Consider the following 27,418-nt stretch of genomic DNA (forward strand, 5'->3'; position numbering starts at 1 on the left):
AACGACAACATGTGACTATCGAGCTCCAAAATTTCATATTTGTATCTATGATATTAAATCAAATATATAGACTTTATTAGGTACAATAAATTTACTAAAAATCTACCTGTGCGTTTCTTTTTTTGAAGAGTGTATAATCAAATATCTGCTTAAAGCAGAGTCTATATTATGAGCATATATTTATAGATCATTATGAAATAGTGATGACACCAGGTGTAGCGAAATGGTGTTCTGCCCCACTTTGGCACCCGTCAAAAACACATGCAAAGGCAAGAATCATATGGTACAAGTCAAAGTAAATTTTGTTATTGATGCGTCAAATGTAGAAATGTCCACTTGTTCACCATAATTTTTGTTGATCTAGCGACATTTTGAGCTAGAATCGTATGACGCTCCTTGTAATATTGAAAGAAAGAGCATGCTCGATTGTACCTCAAAAGTTGGGAAATGTGGACACCGAAGACCGGAGCTCCATGAATATTGCTTAACATAAATCAAAAGTTGACTATTGGAAAGTTGAATTCGAGATAGTGTGTTAGGTTTAACGCCGCTTTTAACAGTGTTCCAGTTATATCACGGCGTGTCAGCTTAATGTGGGAGGAAAGCCCGAAGTGATGCAGGTCTCAGACGTTTACCACTTCGGTGAAACCCACGAGCACGGGTATGGTGCTGACAAACCTAGAAACATAATCGGGTCGAACCGGGATTCGAACTCACGATCATAGGTTTCTGGCGTGCCCAAGGGACGCAACTCTGCACAGCGAATCGTGGCGCCTTAGACGACTTATTCGAAGTCATCCCTCTTGTCACACAGTCTTGTGGAGAGTGTTTTGTCACTCTGAATCCTTATGCATAGATCTAAACATGAAACAGATGAGGCTGTTTCACTGGTCTCCTTATTTCGAGTTCAGGTGGGTAAAGCAGTGGAAAGGAACTGGCTATTTGAGCATTATTGAACGATATCACCAATACATCTGAAACTCAAGTTAAACTTCTTGGCCGAATTGCCTTTGCTTAGTTTTTGCCAATCCGAGCAGAAATCTCGATACATATGTACAACGAAACAGTTCAGCAAGAAGGGAGCACTTTTAAAGTCAGCACTTTCTGAGAAAGGTTATCCCCTGTGAAGACACTATGCACTAAGTTACAAAGCATAGAGCAGTGGCAATAACTCTGTAACTAAAAACATATACGGAGCAAGGGTAATAACTATAAAAAAATAACAAAGATTACTGCACCAATTTTCAAACTCAGTCTTGACAAGTATCACTTAGATAAGCATGCAAACTTTGATTCACGTCAACGTCACTAGTTGTTGAGAAAACTTGTCCCCGGGGCAGACAGTATGCACGTAGCTGAAAAGCATGGAGCAAGGGCCATAACTCTCTTTAAAAAATAATTTATGGCACCAATTGTTTTAACTGTCTTGACATGTATCACCTAGGTAAGCATGCAAACTGTCGTACACGTCACTTCAATAGCTTCTGAGAGAACTTTCCAAGTTGAAAAGAAAGAAGCAAGGGCCATAACTCTGTAAAAACGAATTTAAGACACCAATTTTCGAACCCATTTAAGACGACCAGTAATATCAGAAGGACAACGTGCGGACAAACTCCGTTCCTATATCCCCCTTTCCTCATCGTGGAGGGGGATAATAAAGATGCTTGAGGTTCAGGTTTTGCAGACGGAACCCTACATGACACAAATATAATTATGTTTCCTTCTGTTGTAATCACTGCACAACCAATTAAACATTTTTTAAGGAAAAAAATCATTCTTTGATTCATCGGGTATTGGTCACATGGTGATCATAGCTGTGTTTATATGTCATGTCTACTGATGTTTATTGATACTACAAAATGTGAAATTTCGGATAGAAATAGATAAATAAAAGCGACAAAAATTGACTATTGAAAAGTTGAAGTCACCCCTCTTGTCATACAGTCTTGTGGAGAGTTGTTTGTCACTCACGTACAGTTTGTGTCAATCCTTATTGTCTTTCAGAGCACGATGTATCTTATCCAAGAATTTTTTATCACTCTGCGTATTGTCATATGCTTGGGTGACAACACCACATACTACAAACATCCATTTGGTCCTAATATGTGCGAAGCATTATGCAGGCTGAAGAACAATTTAACCTGCCAAGTGTGAAGGTAATGTTTCTGTGTGGTTAAACCTTCTTTTACTTAATGCATACCCGCACTCGTCACGTGACACATACAAATGCTCGCCCACGAGTGTAAATCATTGCAGGAACAGGAAACAGACTCTAGACTTGGATGGCAACTTTGTTTGTCTTTCTTTGTTTTACTTTAATCTCTGACATGAACCTATTACACTTACTTCATGATATAAGGATGATTTAATTTCTTAAACAGACTCTGCCCTTTGGAATTCCAATGTGTTCTACAAAAAGATTGATAAAAGTAAGTTTTAATATTGTGTTATAGTATTTACATTTCATTTGCTAAACTAATTATGAGAGCGAGTACCTCCAACTGCATATCATTTCAAGATTTATCCTCCCAATTTGACCCATTTGTTAATAACATCTTCATGACATAAATTTACATCTTCAAAGAGTTAGAATAAAGCTTCAACGCCAGAGAACAATCAGTCTCGATTAAAACTAAGTGTTAAACTTATCCTCTCTCACACTATGCATATCTCTTTCTTGTTTCGATCCTAAGTGGAAACGTGTCTGGACAAGGGTTTCCAGCTTCTAAACTTCACCTGGACATATATCGCATCACCATGGTTACTGCCCAACATCTTGGTTCGCACGCATGCATGCTGGTTGACCTTCATGCACCGATCATGTTGTTTCTCCAGCCAACTCATTTTCTTTCAAATCGCCACTCAGTGGTGACATGTTTTGAAAAATTCTATGCTTCATTCCCTGCCATCTGCTTTGATTGTTCTTTGTTCTATCTTCAATGTTTTGCCAAGCTTCGATTAGCCAGACTTTGTCTATTGTTTTGCTTGAGCACGCTTTTTTCATCATGGACGAGCAGCCCCTACGTCGACCCGTTTGTACAAAGTGTAGGAGTGTGATCTATCCCCCGGACCCTCACCACGAGTGTTTTGGTTGTCACGGCTGATGTAGCACTTCGGAAAGTTGTGCTCTATGCGCTGACTTGCCACAAGAATCGTTTAATATCTTGGCGGCGCGAAACATCTCATCTATCACGACAGAGAAGACACCCGTTAAGAAGTCTACAAATACAACAGACTGATCTACCCCTGCGGAGGTCCAAGATGCGAGGAACCCTACGCCTCCCATTTTCATATGGAACATCAGACTCCTTCCTGACAGAGTACGTTTCTGCCGCACCAACGAACCTAGGTTTGAAGTCACTACCCTCAGCAGCTTCAACGGGTGCGGACGTTCGGCGAGTACTCACGTCGGATGTCAGTTCGGACGAACCTATTAGGTCTCAGGCTAATGAGACCCCTCGTACCATTTAGAAGCCTGTCAGGGATCTGTTCATTGTTTCGTCGCCCTCACATGCTTTCAATTCGTACTTCCTGAGGGTATTCAGACGATGGTAACCTCACTTGAACCTACGGTCACGCCTCGGCGCTCTCCTCTACCCCTCGACCACCAGATCTCCAATCCGACGTTCCTCTCTTGACTGAGGGTCATGGTTTTTCAATTCTTGGAAATTTTCACATAAGGATCGTCTATCCACCGATCCACATCATGATGTTTGATTGATCTATCGTCAACAGTCACTTCACTCTAACCGAAACCGTGCTCATCGAAGTTTGGGCACTCTCGTGATGGGGATCGTCAGTTGCAAATTCCCCAAAGTTCCCAATCTCACCACAATTCACAGCATCGGGACCTGTTCCCCAAGGATTGACACACTTTGGAAGAGGTTCGATGAGAATCCAAGGTTCGACGAACCGCTAAGGATCAGTGATAATTTGAAGACAGATACTCTCCCAAGGTTCAACAAACCTCTACAGATCGACGTTTGCCTATGGTACACTACTCATCCAAAGGTAGACGATCGAGGACTTGGTCATCCACTCTCCAAGTTCGGACTCTTCACGTTTGGGTTCTGAGGATGAATGTTATACCGAGGCTCTTGGACATCCGTCTTACTTGACTCGTTCCTCTTCCATGGGTCATCTGGACCACGCCCACGTCCCCACTACCGCTCCTCTGCTTATCAGGACTATCCCTTGAACCCGGCTTCGCATAACGCCTCTGTAAATGATTGGGAACGCTACCCACATCATATGATTTCTCTTCCGACCGTGTTTCTGGACGTCGGTCGAGTTATATTTCTTCCTCTCGCCATGATGCTTTCCACCTCATCCACGGAGGGACAACCCACGGCACTCGGCTACTGTTACTTCGTGTCCTCCACCGAAGGATATACTTTGTTGGCATTCACCCTCTCCACCTCCTATTCGACGCCATCTGTGACTGCATCAGAGGTTCCGATGACATCTCAGGTTACCCTTCAGGTTATTCTGACTACGTGGAATCCTAGTGATCTCTATTCCCTGCGAGCACAATTCTGAGCAATCGATCTAGTTCCTTTTGCGGTCGTGGTCTGGGTCGGAAAATCGGGCAGTAATCAACAAAGATCACAACCTTTGCACCCCAGGATACAGTGGCCATAACTTTCGTCACTGACCTTGAAGACTTGAATTTCTTTGGTGCCTGAGAAGTGGAATTGTGCCATTCAATGTATTGACGTTTTGACTCGGGATCATAGTGTAGACCCATGTTTCATCACCCGTTACTTATTCCTTTTTTATTATGGATATCCTCCTCAATTAGCTCTAAATTTTCTCTGGCAATGTTCTTTTTTCCTGATGATCCGAATTTAGATACTTTGGCATCCAACGAGCAGATATCTTGATAATCTATAAGTGTCCATGAATAATAGTTTCAATGGATACATGCCTTAGACCTGTGTCTTCCTCAAGTTCAGCAATGGTAATAGTCTATATGACGTGTAAGTTTTTCTGTTTCCTTGATTGAGTCTTCATTGATGGAAGTTGAGGGTTATCATCAAGGCCCATCCTCCAAGCCTTAAACATAGCTGCCCAACGTTTAACAGTGGAATAGCTAGGACATTTATCCCCATACGCTTGTGACATGCGGTCATGAATTTGTAAAGTAAAAGACTTGATGACTGCTCGGTACTCGTTCTTTTCCATTTCTGGGTCATCACGTTAAACTGGCTGTCACTAATATACATACGGCGTCAAACGGAGAGAGAGAGAGAGAGAGAGAGAGAGAGAGAGAGAGAGAGAGAGAGAGAGAGAGAGAGAGAGAGAGAGAGAGTTTGAAATGACTTATAAATGAATCTGTAATTAGTTCGGATCTGTAATGCCCACGTAGTCAATTTGAACTAAATCTGTATTGATTGTGACATCGATCCAAAGCCTGCTTCTTTTTTCAAACTGTGCGAGCGTTGATTGTAACTACTCTTACTTCTCCATCCTCAAAGTTTGAGAAGAATGATTTAAACATGATATCCTCTAATGTGTATTGAGAGAAAACACACATGAAACATGAATCGGACATACTGCTTGGATTGTCAAAGTCAGAACATCGTTCAATAATTGTGAAAAAGCCAACTGAATTAGAAATATATTATCAACGTGAAACCGCTTCACTTTTTTCACATATATATTTCGATACTTGAGACTCCCAAATGAGTTCGAGACATTCGGGAATACGACACATCCAAATTGGATACAACGAGTGCATGTATAATGTTCGACTGTACGTAAACTACGACAAGCACGGGCTGCTGAAAACCAAATTCTCACTCGAATCTGGGGCGGTCGGGTAGCCTCGTGGTTAAAGCGTTCGCTCGTCACGCCGAAGACCCGGGTTCGATTCCCGACATGGTTACAATGTGTGAAGTATATTTCTGGTGTCCCACGCCGTGAAATTGCTGGAATATTGCTAAAAGCGACGTAAAACCTCACTCACTCACTTACTCACTAACTCGAATCTTCACGGGATGATTGTCATGAAACTGACTGAACAAATAATATGTTGTTTGACCTAGATGGTCAGGAACAGTCGCGAAAACAATACGGTTGTTAGAAACTGTAACTCGTCGCCTATCTATTACCAAATATGGCTGTCAAGGTCCAGCGTTACAAATTCATATACAGTTGAACCAAACGTGCAAGAGCACATAATATGGATGTTGTCATGAGGACAAGGTTTCATCATGCGGTGGTCTTACTGTAAAAAGATAACGTAACACGTGTCTATTGTCCCATTGTCTCTCGTTAGGCCACAGTAACAAATTCCTGTTTCTCATCATTTCTTGAAAGTAAATGTCAAAGTAGGTCAAATTATATTCATATTTATGTCGTTTTCAGAATACAAATACCAACTGAGTGAGTGAGTGAGTATGGTTTTACGCCGCCAATATTCCAGCAATATCATGGCGGGGGACACCAGAAATGGGCTTCACATATTGTACGCATGTCGGGAATCGAACCCGGGTCTTCGGCGTGACGAGCCAACGCTTTAACCCCTAGGCTACCGGACCGCCGCTATACCAACTGAGAGCGAGGTTATTAAGGAGTACTGGTAGAGGATAACCTTTAGTAGAATATACAGGATAGCTACTCGATAAATCGCAAAGAACAACGAAGAACGAAGCGTGGTTTATTTCACGAAACAAAAAAATTCTTTTATGACGTCATTTCTGGAGATTCGAACATGGGCTCGCAACTTGATGACGTCGTATGTTTGACGACGTTGTTTTTGAGAGGGGGGTGTCAAGTGATTCATTCCCCATAGATGTACCTGGGCAACGCAGATAAACGCGAGGGCCGAACGATCGCGTCCAAAACTTGGAGAGATATGACAATCGGTATTGGGAAAATAGGTACAGGCAATCGACGTTAGGATTGTGAGAATATACGTGGAAACCCACCTGTGCATAAAATGGATTCTATTGAGACAGTCATCATTATTTAAATAGGGGTTAGTATTTTAAAGCTTGTGCATTTTATCAACATCCTTAAAGAGGGTGGGATGGGTGGGTGAGTTGGGTTTAACGCCGCTTTCAACAGTATTCCAGTTATATCACGGCGTGTCAGCTTAATGTGGGAGGAAAGCCCGAAGTGATGCAGGTCTCAGACGTTTACCACTTCGGTGAAACCCACGAGCACGGGTATGGTGCCGACAAACCTAGAAACATAATCGGGTCGAACCGGGATTCGAACCCACAATCATAGGTTTCTGCCGTCCCACGGGAGGCAACTCTGCACAGCGAATCGCGGCGTCTTAGATGCCTTCCGTCGAAATCGCCATGTGCGGTAACTGTACAAAAATATCGTTTTTTTCTCTCGTTAGATCGTAATGTAATAGAAACATAATTTCAAAGCATTTCAACATACATGTCTACTTTCAATTAATCAGACAGCGTATCTTAAAACTGCAATTATTACATATACAGTCGTAAGTCTGGGACTTTGTAGAAAATGAGTCCAAATGTTTGATGCCATATGTCTCTGTAATAAGTATGAATTTAAACTTATCAATTGTACTTTTTTGGCCTTAAGATACTTTAGTTTTAAAATATAAGTCGAAAGTTGATTTTTCGCCCATAAGGTCCCTTATCTTATGGTTGTCACATATTATTTTATGTGGCCTAAACTTGTCCTTGACCCCCAAATCAGGTGGATCATTTTGCTGTTGTGTGAGTTTTTACCTTCATTGACCATGTCGGCAGGTACGTGAAACGCTCATTAAGTTCCTGAGATTCAGTGAATTGCGTATGTTGGATGAACTGCAATATGAATTTGCGGTGAGCCCCATAGCGAGTCGTTAGTGTAGTTGATAAGTGACTCGATGAACAAACACTATTTCAAATATTTCATGACAGCTTTGTTAGAGGAAGGCGAAGCGGAGCATTAACGTTTATGACTGTGCAGAAACTCTGTCAAACGTGGATGCTGATGTAAGATAGACTACTACTACTACTACTACTACTACTACTACTACTACTACTACTACTAGGGGCGGTCGGGTAGCCTAGTGGTTAAAGCGATCGCTCGTCACGCCGAAGACCCGGGTTCGATTCCCGACATGGGTACAATGTGTGAAGCCCATTTGTGGTGTCCCCCGCCGTGATATTGCTGGAATATTGCTAAAAGCGGCGTAAAACCATACTCACTCACTACTACTACTACTACTACTACTACTACTACCGCTACTACTACTACTACTAGTACTACGTCGTGGATCGATGCTCATGCTATCTATCACTGGATTGTCTGGTCCAGACTCGATTATTTACAGACCGCCGTCAAAGCTGGAATATTGCTGTGTGCGGCGTTAAACAACAAACAAACAAACTACTACTACCACTACCAAAACTACTACTACAACTACTTCTGCTACTACTACAACTACGACTACAACTTCTACTGCTGCTACTACTACCACTACTCCTCCTGTTGCTACTACTACCACTGCTACTTTTTCTGCTACTACCACCACCACCACCACCACTACTACGACAGCTACTTCTACCACTATCGCTGCTACTTATGCTACTGCTGCTACTACTACTACTACAACAACTACTACCACTACAACTACTGCTGATGCTACTACTACAGTTGTTACCACTACCACTACTACTACAATAGGGGGCGGTCGGGTAGCCTAGTGGTTATAATGTCCGAACAAATATTAATAGAGCGTCTTCTGTATAGCACTTAATTGTACAGGTTACATACAAGCAAATGGGGGCGGTCGGGTTGCCTCGTGGTTAAAGCGTTCGCTCGTCACGCCGAAGACCCGGGTTCGATTCCCGACATGGGTACAATGTGTGAAGCCCATTTCTGGTGTCCCCCGCCGTGATATTGCTGGAATATTGCTAAAAGCGGCGTAAAACCACACTCACTCACTCACACTCACTACTACTACAAAAAAATAATGTGTGTACTTCTGTTGCGTTAGCCTCCATACACTCAATGCATGTTCAAAGTTTTGCATTATTACCCCTGTCTTTCGATCAATGCGCACTCGTTTTCCATTCTCAGCTCCCTGGGGAGTATATAACCAAATCTGCGCTAGAAGGTTCACAATCTCCATCTCATCCTCCCTGACGCCAATTCACTGTGGGTGGTCAGAGTCATGTTAGGAACTATGCACTTGCCTCAAGAGCTACATGTGCTTCAGTGTGTGGAAATACCGAAACCCTTGACACTCTAGATATAAAAAGATAGCGTGTTAGCCTTGTTTTATGCGTTGTCTTGTCATGCCGAATGCACGAGTCTATTTCCTACATGGTATCCGTTGTTGTGTTTATGTCGAATACCTTTGATATACACGCCAGCACCTAGGACTACATATATAGTAGCAGTATTCGAGCAGTATCACGGCGGGGGACACCAGAAATGGGCTTCCCCCATTGTACCCGTGTGAGGAATCGAACCTGCGTGACGAGCGAACGCTTTAACCACTAGGCTACCCCTCTACCCCTAGAGCCTATTACATTTATGTGACCTGGTTGACAGTGTCATCATGATCATGATCATGATCATGATCATCATCATCATCATTATCATTATTATTATTATTATATAATGAACCTCGGATCCTAGTACGCATAAGGGACGGAACTCTGCACAGCGCATTGCGGCTCCATATACACCTCTAGTGAGAAATGGGCAGACGTGACAATTGTATTTGACACATTAACGTTTTTCTTAGAATTCCAGTACGATGAGGCGTTTGATGTCACTGACGACGTGAAAAGGGTCTATGATGAACATGGCTATATTCTTATCAGGTAGTGTTTTTGTTTTGTTTGTTGTTTAACGCGCCACTCAGCAATATTTCAGCTGTGTGACGGCGATCTGTAAATGATCGAGTCTGGACCAGACAATCCAATGGTTGACATCATGAGCATCTTTTCACGCAATTGGCATACGATGACTTGCATCAACCAAGTCAGCGAGCCTGACCACCTCTTAAAACATACGACAAGCATGGGTTGATGAAGACCGGGATCTTCACTGGTATTGAACAAATACATATATCTATGTCATATATATCTTTGGTTGTTATTTTCTAATCGATTGTGTTCCAAGGGAATTAACTCACCTGTACATAAGGCAAATAAAAGGAAATTTGTCAAGGCGGCACCGGGTTTAACTGTTCTTCTCAAAGCTTCGTTGGTATAACGATATATACTCTTCAAAAAAAGAAACGCACAGGTAGATTTTTAGTAAATTTATATATTGAATTTAATATCATAGATACAAATATGAAATGTTGTCACATGTTGTCGTTGTACAGAGGCATTGAAAACTGTTTCATGTCATGTCATATAAGGCCACAAGGTGGCACTGAACTCCGCCCCGGGCAGCAATCACGGCTCTGCATCTACTCGGCACTGACTGGATAAGTGTACGAATTCTGTCCTGCAGAATTTTGCGCAATTGTGCTTGTAACGCGTTGGCCAGTTGTGGGGGTGTCTGCGGGTGTTCTGACGTTGACGTACACGTCGATCGAGTTTATTCCAGAGGTGTTCGATTGGGTTGAGATCTGGAGATCTCGACGGCCAGGGCAAGGGGTTGATGTTGGCATTATGAAGGTAGTCTACCGTGACACGAGCCGTGTGCATTGTCCTGTTGAAACAGCTCCCTCTGGCGGTCAATGATTGGTAGAAGGTGAGGTTGAAGAAATTGATTTATGTAGCGATTTGCTGTCAAATTTCTCTGAAGCACAACCAAGTCTGATCTCGTGGCGTAGGAAATGCCCCCCCCCCCCCCCCCCCCCCCCCCAACACACACACACACCAAACACCTTGTCTTCCATCTCGCCGGTGCAGAAGAAATCGTGATTCATCGCTAAACCACACTCGTCTCCAGTTTCTCAAATTCCAAGGCTGTAAGGTATGGCACCAACGCAAGCGTCGCTGTCGATGGATCTGTTGCAAAGCAGGGACGATAACTGGTCTTCTGGGTCGGATTCCAGCCTCGCGAAGATGGTTCCTGACGGTTTGGTCCGATATCCTCCTCAAACCAGGGATGCGTCCTGCAGTCTCCGTAGCTGTGGCATTGCGAGGACGTAGGTGGAACAGTCGAATGTAGCGATCCTGTGCAGGGGTGGTAACTCTTGGTCGGCAGGTTCTCGGACAGGCTGCAGTGGAATTGAACTGTGTGTATCGGTCCCAAAGGCGGCAAATGGTGCTGTGGTGGACGTTGAAGTGGCGTGCAACAGAAGCCTGCGATTCCCCTCTTTGGATACGTCCAATGGCGATGTTCCGATCGGCAGCGCTAAGTCTCGGCATTTTCGAACTTGAAAAATGTTGACAATTGAATGACAAATTATTGGCTTATGTTTGCCTTTTTATAGCCACTACCACGAGATACAAACGCCATAACTTGCACGTGCATTTTGTTTTACTGATTTCCTCCATGACATTTTTGAACAAGTGTGAAAACAATGCCGTTTAAGACATTGCAAATCGACAATGACTGCGTTTTGACTCACCGTTTGTCGAATATCAGGCCACCAACATTTTTCAATAACATATATCCAATTTATACACCGGATTTTTTATGTAGTCAGGTTCAATGAACTACATACTACCTGTGCGTTTCTTTTTTGAAGAATGTATTTGATAGTGTTAAAAAATATGGAAATGATATAATACTTTTAAAATGCTCCAGAACCATAGTGATATAGACTACTGTTTTATGGCTGGCGTGAAATGGGTTGACTGTCGCGTAGCGCTCAAGATTATTGCTCGTATAAAGCAACTGGTGTGAATGTGTGGCTGCTTGTACTTGTTCGGACCAATGCCGGTTTTGTAGCGCGAGCCGACTGAGACACCATGCCGCAGTTTAACATGAATACCCCACTCAGATACACCATACTGACACCGAGCCAGTCACCACAAACCGAACTTCCGCTTTCCGGGCAGACGCTCTATCAACTGACATTTAACTGACTTTAAAAGTCGAGTTTCCACCCTTGTCGAACTAGGCTGTAATTCCTGGCTTCGATCGTAGCGCCACCAGTGGCTATTACGAGTCATGTCCCTTCTGAGCCTTTCCTATGGACCAATCAGATTCCACCTCTTGTTTCCCTTGCATTTGTATCAGACAAAATGGCGGCGCCCAGTCAAGACGATCTGATCGACAATCAAGTTCTATAGTGTTATAAAACGGGTCTTACATAACGAAGTGCATCAAAATGCGTGAGCACCTTAATTAAAAACATAAAAGGATTTGGAAAATATTTGTTGACAACGAGTTGGCGGTGTACGTGCTTTGCAAATCCTGCAATCGACCGAAATCTACACGACAGTTTACTGACCAGATTTCGATTTCGTTGCGCGATTTTGATTGGACTAGGCAGAGACTCGTTAGTCCAGCCAAAATGTAACTCCATAATACCAGCCTTGTTCGGCAAGGGTGGAAACTGGACTTTTAAAGTCAGTTAGCTAGACCACAGACGAGGTACTCTTTTATGTCACAGAACTTTGTATGTGAAAAGAGAAATTTCAATATTGACCAACTGTGAGAGTCAATCAGGTCTACATGCGGCATATGGTACTATTATAGCTATGTTTCAAGTTTTATCTGTTGAAACACTATACCCTCATTTCAGAGGGCTTTTGGACTCTGAGGAAACGGCACATCTGAAGAAGTCCGTGGAAGAATCGGATGCATTTACCACGCATTCACAAGGGGTAAGAGTGAGTGAGTGAGTGAGTTGGGTTTAACGCCGCTTTTAACAGTATTCCAGTTATATCACGGCGTGTCAGCTTAAAGTGGAAGAAAACCCGAAATGATGCAGGTCTCAGAGGTTTACCATTTCGTTGAAACCCACGATCACGGGTATGGTGCTGACAAACCTAGAAACATAATCGGGGCGAACCGGGATTCGAACCCACGACCATAGGTTTCTGGTGTGCCAAAGGGACGCAACTCTGCACAGCGAATTGCGGCGCCTTTATATGAGTGGGTGGGTGGATGGTTAAGTGAGTGGGTGGGTGATTAAGTGAGTAATGTTTGGGTGGTTGAGTGAGTGGGTGAGTGGGTGGGTGGTTAAGTGAGTAAGTAGGTGGTTTGTTAAGTGAGTGAGTGGGTGGTTATGTGAGTGGGTGGGTATTTGAGTAAGTGGGTGGTTGGGTGGATGAGTGGGTGTGTCAGTTGGTGAGTGAGTGAGTGAGTCGGTGGGTGGGAGCGAGGTTTGTTTATTTGTTTTGTTTACCTCCGTTAGCTCTATATGTTTACCTTTTTTAACCCTATGTTTTCCTCCCTTAGCCAAATATTAACGACGGTTAACCCTATTTCGCCTTATGAACCCTACTTTACCTCTAGCAACCCTATGTTACTTATTTTCATCCTATATTAACTCTAAAGCAGAATAGGTCTTCAGCAACCCATACTTGCTGTAAAAGGCCACTATGCTTGTCGTAAAAGGCGAATAACGGGATCGGGTGGTCAGACTTGGTTGATTGCGTGGATCGATGCACATGATGTCAATCACTGGATTGTCTGATCCAGGCTCGATTATTTTACAGACCGCCGTCATATAGCTGGAATATTGTTGAGTGCGGCGTTGAACAACAAACAAACAATCCTCGTTAATCATTATGTTTCACCCACGTTTAGCCTCTGACATCCTATATGTTAACTGATTAACCATTGTTAACCATCTGATGACCCTGTATATTTCAAGGTTTCAGACGGTGACGACAGGTCAAGCAAACTGGCCATATGGCGTCATCCCGGAAATGACGTCACAGGAATGGTCACGCGGTGTGATAAAGTTGCCGGGTTCAGTGACAAGGTAATTTCATTCGTCTTATGACAGGCATCGGTGCGTGTATGTGTGCGCACCCGCGTCGAACCCTTACGGACCCGTGAAGCTCCGAGATATAATAGGTCTTCAGCAACCCATGCTTGCTGTAAAAGACGACCATTCTTGTCGTAAGAGGCGACTAACGGGATGGGTTGGTCAGGCGCGTTGTCTTGGTTGATGCATGTCATCGTATTCCATTTGTGTGGATCGGTGCTCATGATATCAATCACTGGATTGTCTGGTCCAGACTCGATTATTGACAGACCGCCGTCATTTCGGTTGAATATATTGCTGAGTGCGACGTTAAACAACAAACAAACAAACACACTGAACCCATACGCAACAATTCGATGAATGTTTCAATGAAGTCATGCCCGCGAGGAGATTATGTACAGCGAACAACGAACACAAAGGGACCACTAATTTTAGTTCGTAATAACCGTAGTTCGTTATAAGCATATACACAGCATATATACAACAAATGGTCGGGACTAAAAAATAAGTTCGTTATATCGGTCATTCCTCTGGTTTCAGAAAAATATTTGTCTTCATGTTCCATACAATAAAAGACTGAGCATCTGATGGGCTTTTAGAACCATCATTTAACGTCTTTGGTATGACGCGACCGGGATCGAAACCCTGATATTCCGCTCTCTGGTTAGACGTTGTATCCACCAGACCACGGAAGCGGTTGTAGCCAAGAACAGACGCGATGGTTATGTGTCACTGTTATTGTCTTCTCCATCCAGCTGCTGGGAGGGGAAAGCTACATCTATCACTGCAAGCTGATGATGAAGGAGCCCCTGACTGGAGGCAAGTTCCTGTGGCATCAAGACTATGGGTGATTATTTATGATATCGAGATATTTTCCATTTTTCGTGAGTTGGAATTACAAAAATTCGTTCCGATCAGGATATCAACTTACGTTTACTTTTATTGTCGATCGAGGTGCCAAAAGCGCCGAATCTTGTTGTTGAGAGTTGCATGCCTTGGTTTCCCGGATCCTCTAATTGTGGGTTCGAATCCAATTTTCGCCCCGATTTTTATTTTTGGTCTTTCAGCACTGAACGCTACTCGTGAGTGTCACGAAAATGGTAAACGCCAACGACACGCATCTCTTTTTCGTTCTTTAACATTAAGATACATTTTGTGATATAATACGGTAAAAGCGTCGTAACCAACTCACTCACTCATGTATTCATCATATTTCGCTCATGCTATTAACCACTGGCCCTGTTGGTGTTTAAACAAGGACGATGGGGAGCCTTGGGATTTAACTGTTCGCTCCTCACGCCAAAGACCAGGGTTCGATTCCCCAAATGAATGCAATGAGTGACGCCAAATTGTTGGTTTTCCCAATCTCATTAAAATCAGATGTTAGTCCTCGCTACCGCTAAACAAAGATCTGAGGACAACCATTTATGGGTAACGTCAGAACGACCTTACACCCGACCAATCAGAGCGGCGCTTACCAGATCATGAAAGTGACAGTCGGAATGTGATTTCTTATCATGCAACCCCGAAAACTTTTTACACGGGGTATTCCGAAATCTATTAGCCACTCCAGAATGTTCTTTTGTTTAGGTTTCAAATTTTTAATCGAGAATTTGTCAAATTATGTTTCGAAGCGTAGTCGCCAATTTGAAATTAGTGACGTAAAGCACGAGAAAGCTGCCTTCTGATTGGTTAATATCGACTTCTCGTCAGTCAGTCCATTGGTCGATCAAAGTTCGCGCAAGGTCGGTCTGACATGACCCGTAATGGGATGTCCTCAGATCTTTGTTAAGCGGTAGCGAGAACTAGGATCTGATTTTAATGAGATTGTGGTTTAACCTACCGTGATATTGTGGAATGTTATCAAAAGCGGCGTGAAATCATACCCCCTAACTCCCGTTTTCACAGGCCATCGTGCTCTAGCTGTAATATTGATGATGGGGCGTTTTAACAAGTCTTCCTGTTTCATATTTTCAGCTACTGGTACAAAAACTGCTGCCTATTTCCTGACATGCTCAGTGTCTTCCTTCCGGTTGACCGTTCTGTGAAAGAAAATGGCTGCCTAGAAGTAAGATATATATGCTTCCGTGAAGATATTACTCTTGGCTGGATATGAAATATTAGCCACTCGTTAAACGAAACTTAAGAATAATGCATTTTCCGACACGAAATGTTAGTTTCGTATCATTGCAGTCATCTATAGTGAATCTTTAAAAGGGAGCACACATGACAATGTAATGCCGTATTTATGCTGTTAATTTGTTTGTTGAATTAAAATACAGAACAGAATATAATATAATATTTTGTCACTTCTCCTCTGCTTCAGGCTTTTGATCGATTTATATACCTCCGACCTTAGTTTCACCAAGGAATTCCGTCCATCCGTCCGTCTGTCCGTCATTTTTTGTGTGTGACCTATAACTTGAAAACTGCTGCATAGATTCTTATCAAACTTGGTGAACAATTTTTATACCCATAGGAGAGGTGCAGTCCGAAGTTTGATTTCTATATTTGGATTTTCCGAAAAATACAGCTTTTATTCATTTTTTTTACTCGGAATTCTTTTACCGAAATATTTGCGACCTTGAACTTGAAAACTGCTTTATGGATTCTTTTCAAATTTAGGGAACCGTTTCATTACTAATAGAAGAGGTACTGTGCAAAGTTTGATTTTAATATGTGTATTTTGTGAGTAAAATAGGATTTTTTTCTTGTTTGGAACTTTTTGAACTTTTGAATATTTTTTTTACTTCATCATTTGTTAGACCTATAACTTTAAAACTATTTCATGGATTCTTTTCCAATTGGGTTTACAGTTTCTATACAAAAAGGAGACGTGCAGTGCAAGGTTTGATTTCGAAAAGCGGAATTTCGGAGAGATATTACGTTTTTCCTGTTTTGAACTTAGAAATATGGAGTCGAAGTCGGGGTTTAAGTGAGCCCTGCTCACTTTTTGTCTTGTTTTAAATAATACACACCGACTGATAATTTGATGTTTATAACGTATATCCATCTATATGTTAATAATTTGTCATTACACACATAAAATGTATCAGTTTTACACATTGGACAACTTACAATTATTTTTTTTATCTCATTTCCAATGCGGACAGGTAAGTATTCCTTCCACATGTTAAAAAAAATGTTGTTGTTTTTTCTTTACCATGGTTTTATTATATTTATTTCGACCTCCTGTCCTGGTGTAATAATGTCCGAACAAATATTAATAGAGCGTCTTCTGTATAGCACTTAATTGTACAGGTTACATACAAGCAAATGGGGGCGGTCGGGTTGCCTCGTGGTTAAAGCGTTCGCTCGTCACGCCGAAGACCCAGGTTCGATTCCCGACATGGGTACAATGTGTGAAGCTCATTTCTGGTGTCCCCCGCCGTGATATTGCTGGAATATTGCTAAAAGCGTCGTAAAACCATACTCACTCACTACAAGCAAATGTTTACTAATTGACTTCTATAGTAACGTTTTTATGTTTTTGAACATTCAAAAGCTATTGCATGTACGTTAGTGCACAGTTCGACCTTAAAGCAGGAATAAAAATGAGACCCGTGATGATTCCGGGGTAGAATAGGTCTTCAGCAACCCATACTTGCCGTAAAAGGTGACAAAGCTTGTCGTTAAATGCGACTAAAGGGATCGGGTGGTCAGGCTCGCTGACTTGGTTGATACATGTCATCGATCGCAAGTGCGTGGATCGATGTTCATGATATCAATCACTGGATTGTCTGGTCCAAACTCGATTATTTACAGACCGCCGTCATATAGCTGGAATATTGCTGAGTGCGGCGTTAAACAACAGACAAACCAACCGACCGAAAAACTGACCAGCTAAGCCAGCTCCTTTTCCTAGTACAGGGAGCGAAACACACTACCCCCAGTTCCGCACCAAATGTCTCTTGTTTGAAAATACCTGTGGTCAAATTAAGCATAAGTCATCATGTTGAAAAAGACAGCACTAAATATAGAAAAAAACATGGTTAATTTTAATTACTTGATGGACGTGCATTTCAAAAACATAAAAATCTTCTACAAAATTATCCAATCACAGATGATTCAATTTGCACTGAAGGCTGCATACAAAAACTGCTTGTTGAACGACTGATTCTGATTTGGTGTGGTAAAGGTTATAGAGCAGGTGATATTTCTTTATCGTTGTTTTTGTTTCTGTCAACGTCAGATCCTGGAGGGGTCTCATCGATGTGGGCGTGTCGAGCATCTGATGGTGGGGGGCCAGACGGGTGCTGATGTTGAGAGGGTTGCGGAAATCAGGAAGAAGTGCACGCACAGATATGTGGAGATGGAACCAGGTGATGAGCATGTGAAGAGTGAGTGAGTGAGTATAAGTTTACGCCGCTTTTAGCAATATTCCAGCAATATCACGGCGGGGGACACCAGAAATGGGCTTCACACATTGTACCCATGTCGGGAATCGAACCCGGGTCTTCGGCGTGACGAGCGAACGCTTTAACCACTCGGCTACCCGACCGACCCTCATGTGAAGAAACTGTTTGGATTCCGGGGCAGAGTAGGTCCTTGTATCCCGCGCTTCAAGCTGTAAGAGCCGAATCATTTATGGGGATTGGATGGGTAAATATTTGGCCGCCCGCCGGGACCCCAGGAGCCATACTTTAAGTTGTGAGAGCAAATTGATGGCACGAAAACGTACAACTTTCTGGATAACATCTTCTGGTTTATTTCATAACGACGTTTCCGTGTAGATTCTTACACCGTTATCAAGCTGTACTAACAACAATAAAGACATGTGATAAGTAGCAGATTAACATTGAGTGAGTGAGTGAGTTGGGTTTAACGGCGGTTTTAACAGTATTACAGTTATATCGCGGCGTGTCAGCTTAATGTGGGAGGAAAGCCCGAAGTGATGCAGGTCTCAGACGTTTACCACTTTGGCGAAACCCACGAGCACGGGTATGGTGCTGACAAACCTAGAAAAATAATCGGGGCGAACCGGGATTCGAACCCACAGTCATAGGTTTCTGACGTACCCAAGGGACGATTAACAATGACAACAACAGGTAAATAGATAACAATTGCAAGTAACATACATATAATTAATGACATCTTCCCGAGGCAAGTGAGTTTCCACCCTTGCCGAACTAAACGGCTTGCCTCGGGAAGATGACCCCGACGGCGTCGAATGATGGTCGTAATATCAATCACACGTTTCTCGTCCCAATCTCATTAAAATCAGATCTCAGTTCTCGCTATCGCTAAACATAGATCTGAGGACACCCCATTACGGGTCACGTCAGAACGAACTTTCATCCAACCAATCAGAGCGTCGCTTACAGATCATTAAAGTGACAGTCAGAATGTGTTAACTTTTCTAATCATGCAACCTCGAAATATTTAACAGAGGGTAATCCGAACGACAGTTGCGGGTTAACGCTCGAGAAAGCTGCCTTCTGATTGGCTAATGTCGATTTCTTGTCAGTCATTTCATTGGTCGGTCAAAGTTTGCGAAAGGTCGTTCTGACGTGACCCGTAATGGCATGACCTCAGATCTTTGTTTAGCGGTAGCGAGAACTAAGATCTGATTTTAATGAGATTGGTCACGTCCCAGCTTAATATATCTAGAGGCCACAGTGATATAGATGGAATATTTCTGACTGCTGCGTAACATTATTATGTGGCCTGCCAGATTGTGTGTTATCGTGCCAGTCAGAGTGGATCTGTTTCATGACATAAACAATTGGGGTTTTTTTCTGGCCTAAATTCGCTTTATCACATTAACTTCACTGTGTGTGTTGTTTAACGCCGCACTCAGCAATATTCCAGCTGTATGACGGCGGTCTATAAATTATCGAGTCTGAACCAGGATATCTAGTGATTGACATCATGAGCATCGATCTACTCAATTGGGATGCGATGACATGCATCAACCAAGTCAGCGAGCCTGACCACCCGATCCCGTTAGTTGCCTCGTACGACAGGCATGGGCTGCCGAAGACCAATTCTAACCCTGCTCTTCGCCGGATTCACAAGATCAACGTTGTTTGTTTGATGTGATAATACTGACTATTTAATATTCACTCACTCAAAACGGCGATGAACATGTTAATTTCCAGATTAATTTATAAGATAACAGTCTTATCTGGACAACTACCGATTAATCTCATTCTGTAAATATGAAGTGATTTCTTAAACACGACATATAAAGTAAAATCTCGTTAGTACGGACACTCCTCATTCCGACGGTTGCTGGGGGCAAATCTCAACACACATGACTTCTTGGTTCGGCAACTTGTTATACCGGCCTTAGCAACGGGGTGTTTTACATGTGTGCGTTATTTCTAGGTGACGCCCTCTTCTTCCACTGCAACCTTCTACACAGCAGCGGCATCAACAACAGCAACATGAGACGCTGGGTGCTCATCTGTGCCTTCAACAAGGCCACCAACAACCCGGTGTATGAACACGAGTACCCGCAGTACACTAAGCTGAACAAGGTATGACAAAAGTACCCACAGTACATTAAGCTGAACAAGGTATGAACACGAGTACCCGCAGTACACTAAGCTGAACAAGGTATGAACACGAGTACCCGCAGTACACTAAACTGAACAAGGTATGAACACGAGTACCCGCAGTACACTAAGCTGAACAAGGTATGAACACGAGTACCCGCAGTACACTAAGCTGAACAAGGTATGAACACGAGTACCCACAGTACACTAAGCTGAACAAGGTATGACACAAGTACCCGCAGTACTCTAAGCTGAACAAGGTATGAACACGAGTACCCGCAGTACACTAAGCTGAACAAGGTATGACACAAGTACCCACAGTACACTAAGCTGAACAAGGTATGAACACGAGTACTCGCAGTACACTAAGCTGAACAAGGTATGAACACGAGTACCCACAGTACACTAAACTGAACAAGGTATGAACACGAGTACCCACAGTACACTAAGCTGAACAAGGTATGAACACGAGTACCCGCAGTACACTAAGCTGAACAAGGTATGAACACGAGTACCCACAGTACACTAAGCTGAACAAGGTATGACACAAGTACCCGCAGTACTCTAAGCTGAACAAGGTATGAACACGGGTACCCGCAGTACACTAAACTGAACAAGGTATGAACAGGGGTACCCGCAGTACACTAAGCTGAACAAGGTATGAACACGAGTACCCACAGTACACTAAGCTGAACAAGGTATGAACACAAGTACCGACAGTACACTATCTGAACAAGGTATGAACACGAGTACCCACAGTACACTATCTGAACAAGGTATGAACACGGGTACCCGCAGAACACACTAAGCTGAACAAGGTATGAACACGAGTACCCGCAGTACACTAAGCTGAACAAGGTATGACACAAGTACCCGCAGTACTCTAAGCTGAACAAGGTATGAACACGGGTACCTGCAGTACACTAAACTGAACAAGGTATGAACACGGGTACCCGCAGTACACTAAGCTGAACAAGGTATGAACACGGGTACCCGCAGTACACTAAGCTGAACAAGGGTTTGAACACGAGTACCCGCAGTATACTAAACTGAACAAGGTATGAACACGAGTGCCCGCAGTACACTAAACTGAACAAGGTATGAACACGAGTGCTCGCAGTACACTAAACTGAACAAGGTATGAACACGAGTACCCACAGTACACTAAGCTGAACAAGGTATGAACACGAGTACCCACAGTACACTAAGCTGAACAAGGTATGAACACAAGTACCCACAGTACACTATCTGAACAAGGTATGAACACGAGTACCCACAGTACACTATCTGAACAAGGTATGAACACGAGTACCCGCAGTGTACTAAGCTGAACAAAGTATGAACACGAGTACCCACAGCACACTAAGCTGAACAAGGTATGAACACGAGTACCCGCAGCATACTAAGCTGAACAAAGTATGAACACGAGTACCCACAGTACACTAACTGAACAAGGTATGAACACGAGTACCTACAGTATACTAAGCTTAACAAAGTATGAACACGAGTACCCGCAGTATACTAAGCTGAACAAAGTATGAACACGAGTACCCACAGTACACTAAACTAAACAAGGTATGACACCAATACCCGCAGTACACTAAGCTTAACAAGGTATGAACACGGGTACCCGCAGTACACTAAACTGAACAAGGTATGAACACGAGTACCCGCAGTACACCAAACTGAACAAGGTATGAACGCGAGTACCCGCAGTACACCAAACTGATTAAGGTATGAACGCGAGTACCCGCAGTACACTAAGCTGAACAAGGTATGAACACGGGTACCCGCAGTACACTAAACTGAACAAGGTATGAACACGGGTACCCGCAGTACACCAAACTAAATAAGGTATGAAAACGAGTACCCACAGTTTACACAACTGAACAAGGTATGACACAAGTACCCGCCGTATATTAAATTGAACAAGGTATGAACACGAGTACCCACAGTACACTAAGCTGAACAAGGTATGAACACGAGTACCCACAGTACACTAAGCTGAACAAGGTATGAACACGAGTACCCGCAGTACACTAAACTGAACAAGGTATGAACACGAGTACCCACAGTACACTAAGCTGAACAAGGTATGAACACGGGTACCCACAGTACACTAAGCTGAACAAGGTATGAACACGAGTACCCACAGTACACTAAGCTGAACAAGGTATGAACACGAGTACCCACAGTACACTAAGCTGAACAAGGTATGAACACGGGTACCCACAGTACACTAAGCTGAACAAGGTATGAACACGAGTACCCACAGTACACTAAGCTGAACAAGGTATGAACACGAGTACCCACAGTACACTAAACTGAACAAGGTATGAACACGAGTACCCACAGTACACTAAGTTGAACAAAGTATGAACACGAGTACCCAAGGTATTCTAAGCTGCGCAAGGAAGTACTTGACAGTTGCTGATCGCCTGGCGCTGTCGCATCAACGCTGCCTGCACCCTACCCCATCTCTAAGAGGCGCATCACGTCGAAGGCCCGGTCCGATTTCCGACATGGGTTAAATTTGTGAAGCCCATTTTCCGGTGTCCCCCGCCGTGATATTGTTGGAATACTGCTAAAAGCGGCGCAAAACCATACTCACTCGCTCACTCACTCACTAAGAGGCGCAGCAGTTGGTTTGTAAAATGGTCACGTGTTTTTTCAGATGAACACTTGACTTGCCTTTGCATGTGTATGTGACGGGTGCCACCGATGAGGCGGGATACACTCATATTTGAGCGAACACCTCGTCCTGTCACTATTTGATTGTAGTTTATAAACATATGCTTGGGATATACATGAAGTCGACATCTTACAATGGGCTTTGCTATTAGCAGGGATTACTTAGTTAGGAAACAGACACTTACCTTTCCAAGCAAATTGTGTGGCGGGTGCTACAGGTAGAGTAGGACAGGCTAACTCTTTTTGCGAACACCTCGTGTCATCACTGAATTTTACACATACTTTAATCACTTTTTGCGTCTATGGAATCTGTTTCGGCAGATAATCAAGACTGGTTATTCTCTGGCGATGATCATTTTTGTCTTTTTTCTTCTTGTCACCGCTATGTCCGTGCTCGTGGGTTTCACCAAAGTGCTAAACGTCTTAGATCTGCATCACTTCGGGCTTTCCTCCCACATAAAGCTGACACGCCGTCATATAACTGGAATAGTGTTCAAATAGCGTTACAACAAACAACAATCTCTATATCGTAGGTGGAGAATTCATGTCGTGATGGGTGTGTTTCAGGTTCCAAACAGCGCCATCCGAGACTGCAACAGCAACTTCACCGACGTTACGGGCAAAAATTTTGTTGACCTTCGGAAGGACAAAACCGTCAAAGTTGCAGAACAGTAGAAGGTCTAGGTCAAGGTCTAGGTCTAGGTCAAGGTCAAGGTCAAGGCACAGGACGCAAAGAGTTCAAGTCACAGTGACGTTCAAACTATGTTGTTGTAATCTATTGTGAATGTTGGTTCAAAACTTAGCATCTGAGTTCTGTTTCGTAGCTATGTGATAGCGAACAGTGACTACCGCATAAATAAACAGAAGACGCATATATATCTTGTCACCAGAAGTTTTTTTTTTAATGTTTAATCATCATCATCATCACCATCATCATCATCATCGTCGTCGTCGCAGCAGAGAGGGTTTTGGTGATCCTGGCACAGTCAGGCTGGTTAGGCTCATCATCAGCTCAGGGCCCTTGCCCCCTCTACACGCAGCCCAGACAGCGAATGGGACTTCTCCCAGGAAGCGCTGCCTAGTCAAACCTACCCAGAACTTTTCCGAGAACTCCCCAACACTGCAGCCTTCTGCATTATGCCGATTGTCAGAAGGGCTGTATTCCTGGTAGCAAACCCGGGTACTCGCCCAATTTCAGTCAACAGATTGGGAAGTACCAAACCTAAGGCACCGAGAACAACGGGGAGTCGGACAACTTGGTACTTGGGATGCAAGCGTGACATTTCGTAAGCGAGGTCCGCATATTTGTTATGTTTTTCCTGAATCTTGTCAATCACATTAGTGTCAAAAGGGACAGAGAATTCAATCATATATAAATTCATTGGATTATCAAAAAGGACAAGATAAGCTCTGTTTGGTCTGGATCTGAGGCTGTATTGAGATCTATTCAAAAAAAAATTGTATATATAATTTTTCATGACGCCCTCTACATATGTTGGGTCGTACCATGGATGGAGCTCTGTGTCAAAACCACAAGCATGGCGAATAGGATCGAGCCACTCCACCATGTCGCTATCTATTATGAAGCTGAGACACATGCAAGACAGGTCGCATGTCGCTTTTTGCGCATCTTCCCGAGGCAAGTGAGTTAACTGACTATAAAAGTCCAGTTTCCACCCATGCCGAACTAGGCTGGTATTATGGAGTTACATTTTGGCTGGGCTAACGAGTCTATGCATAGTCCAATCAAAATCGCGCAACGAAATCGATATCCGGTTCGTAAAGTGGCATGCAGATTTCGGTCGACTGCAGCATTTGCAAAACATGTGCACCGCTAACTCGTTGTCAACGAATATTTTCTAAATCTTTTCATGTTTTTAATCAAGGTGCTCACGTGATTTGATGCACTTCGCGATGTAAGACTCGTTTTATCACAATATAGATCTTGATTATCGATCAGATCGTCTTGACTTGGCGCCACCGTTTTGTTTGAAGCAAATGCAAGTGATACGAGAGGTTGAATCTGATTGGTCAGTAGGAGAGGCACAGAAAGGACATAACTCGCCACTGGTGGCGCTACGTTCGAGACCAGGAATTCCAGCCTAGTTCGGCAAGGGTGGAAACTTGGCTTTTAAAGTCAGTTAACTCCTTGCCTCGGGAAGATGCTTTTTGCGTCAGTCATCAATCCTTAATAAATGACGGGCACCGTCACAAAGGACAGGCCAAGCTGTCTCTCTGTATTATCTAATCATGCCTTTATAGTGTGACGTCAGTGCGCCAGCTGTGCTAGACGATAATGTTTTACTTTAATGATTTAACTTCTAAATTTAGATTTCCTTATGCTTATAAATTACGTAAATCTGTGTGTACATTTTGTAAACGTATTCACGTAAAAGTGGCTGTATGACAATATAATGTTTTCCCCTGTGATCAAATGTAATTGATCAAGATGTAAAACGCGATTGGGTTAAGGTGAGGTGAGGTGAGGTGAGGTAAGGTGAGGTGAGGTGAGGTGCGGTGAGGTGAGGTGAAGTGACTGAATTGGTCGCTGGCGGCCATCTTGGATTTTCTACCACCAGGGGGCCCTGCAAACTATATTTGAATTATATATTGTATTGGTGAAACCCTCGAGCACGGGTATGGTGCTGGTGAGTTAGTGAGTTTGGGTGAGTTTGGGTGAGTGAGTGAGTGAGTGAGTTTCAATTTAACGTTGCATCGGCACTATTTCAGCCATATAGCGACGATCGAACTTTGAACAAGCGATATACCCTTACATACACTGACACACGATAACCTTGGTCAAGAGCTAAATAACCATCGCACGCATGTTGCGACAATAAACAAAAGCAATTTGGACAAACCGTTTACGATAATCATGTCTAACAGATTCAAAATATGCACTAAACGAGGCAATAAACACGACCAACGGCTCCACTTACAAAACCATCCCCCACACGTGATGATTATAATCAGCAGATTGTGTCAGCAGTCCTTTGGTTGAACTGATTAAAACAATAATATTTGCTAATTATACCTGTATGATCCTCCCTCTTCGTGTTCGCGTCTCTTCATAATTAATGCGTTATTCACAATCTCTAACGCGTTTGTGCCCATGTACAACGATCAGAGCAATACTGTAGCTAAACTGTGCAAGATGCTTTCGACAAGGTTACCTGTTTGCCTCATCTGTTTTTTAGTTTGCGATACTGAAGTTTTAAGTGAAAAAGGTAAGTAAAGTTTATTTATAAGAATATTTCATCTCTCGCATTTTTTGGATTCACATACAACGGTTTTGAAATTGAGTACTTGAGGTAATAATTTGTAAAATGCTTTTTGTTGATTGTTTTTCGGTACATTAGGAACGTTTAAAATATACAAATACAATATTATACAATATACAATATTGTACAATATTACGCCTAAGGTACCACAATTTATTGTGAAGAGGTGCGAGTTGCGTCCCTTGGACACGCCAGAAACCTATGATCGTTGGTTCGAGTCCCGGTTCGACCGAATTATGTTTCTGGGTTAGTCAGCACAAAACCTATGTTCTTGGGTTTCAACAAAGTGATAAACGTCTGAGACCTGCATCTCTTCGGGCTTTCCTAACTGGAAAATTGTTAATCGCGGTGCTAAAGCCCACTTCACTTGCTAACTTACCTAGGAAAAGTACAGAAAAATAATTATTTTATTCCAAAAACCGATTTGCTGCATGGATCTTCTTACCAACACTTACCAAAGCTGTAGATTTCAAATACAAACGTTCTCAACATTGTGTTATTTGGTGAAATAAAATATATTTCAGTGGAACCCGCCTTTGTAAAATGGTCCACCTTGAGTCCAAACACGTGCCTCCTTCCGAATGAACTCTCCGTGACGATTTCAACAGGAGAGTTAGAACAGACCTTTACACTGAAACTATCTCAGCTCCCCGAGGAAGATACCCCCGTGCATACTGTACATGGAAATGGGGAAGGTAGAATCGTGACGGAGGAACAACATTCTCTGCAGGTATCCAGGATAATAACGTTCAGTTGACACTTGGGATGTAATATCGATATTCAATCATTATTAATCGGTAGGATATGGTTGGGTACAGAGAGGACACGAGTGACCCAGTCGTCTAAGACGCAGCGATTTGCAGGGAGAGTTGCGTCCCTTGAGCACGCCAGAAACCTATGATTGTGGGCTCGAATCCTGATTCGCCCCGATTATGTTTCTAGGTTTGTCAGCACCATACCCGTTCTCGTGGGTTTCACCGAAGTGGTAAACATCTGAGACCTGCATCCCTGGGGATTTCCTCCCACATTAAGCTGACACGCCGTGATATAACTGGAATACTCTTGAAACCCAACTCACTCACTCACTATGGCTTGGTATGACTGTAAAAACAAAGGGG

The 27,418-nt window shown here is 43.1% G+C and overlaps 1 protein-coding gene across 2 annotated transcripts; it reads left to right on the forward strand.

The window, feature by feature from the left end:
• The first annotated feature begins 7,601 nt into the window (after positions 1-7,601).
• LOC124112333 (L-proline trans-4-hydroxylase-like) lies at positions 7,602-23,722 on the forward strand. Of its 2 annotated transcripts, none has more exons than XM_046472399.2 (9): positions 7,602-7,733; positions 9,725-9,803; positions 12,635-12,716; positions 13,712-13,822; positions 14,584-14,675; positions 15,806-15,896; positions 18,021-18,150; positions 20,159-20,310; positions 23,587-23,722. In XM_046472399.2, the coding sequence occupies exons 1-9, from the start codon at positions 7,625-7,627 to the stop codon at positions 23,692-23,694; spliced, it is 954 nt and encodes a 317-aa protein (XP_046328355.2). In that variant the 5' UTR covers positions 7,602-7,624; the 3' UTR covers positions 23,695-23,722. The 2 variants fall into 2 exon arrangements, with proteins under 2 accessions (XP_046328355.2, XP_046328356.2); XM_046472400.2 differs by lacking the exon at positions 23,587-23,722 and adding an exon at positions 20,390-21,029 and having other exon boundaries at positions 20,159-20,270.
• The last annotated feature ends 3,696 nt before the right edge of the window (positions 23,723-27,418 follow it).

This window comes from Haliotis rufescens, unplaced genomic scaffold (assembly GCF_023055435.1).
Source record: "Haliotis rufescens isolate VD_foot unplaced genomic scaffold, xgHalRufe1.0.p SCAF_8, whole genome shotgun sequence".
Taxonomy (NCBI): Eukaryota; Metazoa; Mollusca; class Gastropoda; order Lepetellida; family Haliotidae; genus Haliotis; species Haliotis rufescens.

Excerpts from the sequence above, each read along its gene's own strand:
- LOC124112333 (XM_046472399.2), top strand. The coding sequence starts at position 7,625 with ATGGTTGTCACATATTATTTTATGTGGCCTAAACTTGTCCTTGACCCC. Across the intron at positions 13,823-14,583 it reads TTGCCGGGTTCAGTGACAAG|CTGCTGGGAGGGGAAAGCTA; the intron begins GTAATTTCATTC and ends TTCTCCATCCAG. Across the intron at positions 20,311-23,586 it reads AGTACACTAAGCTGAACAAG|GTTCCAAACAGCGCCATCCG; the intron begins GTATGACAAAAG and ends GGTGTGTTTCAG.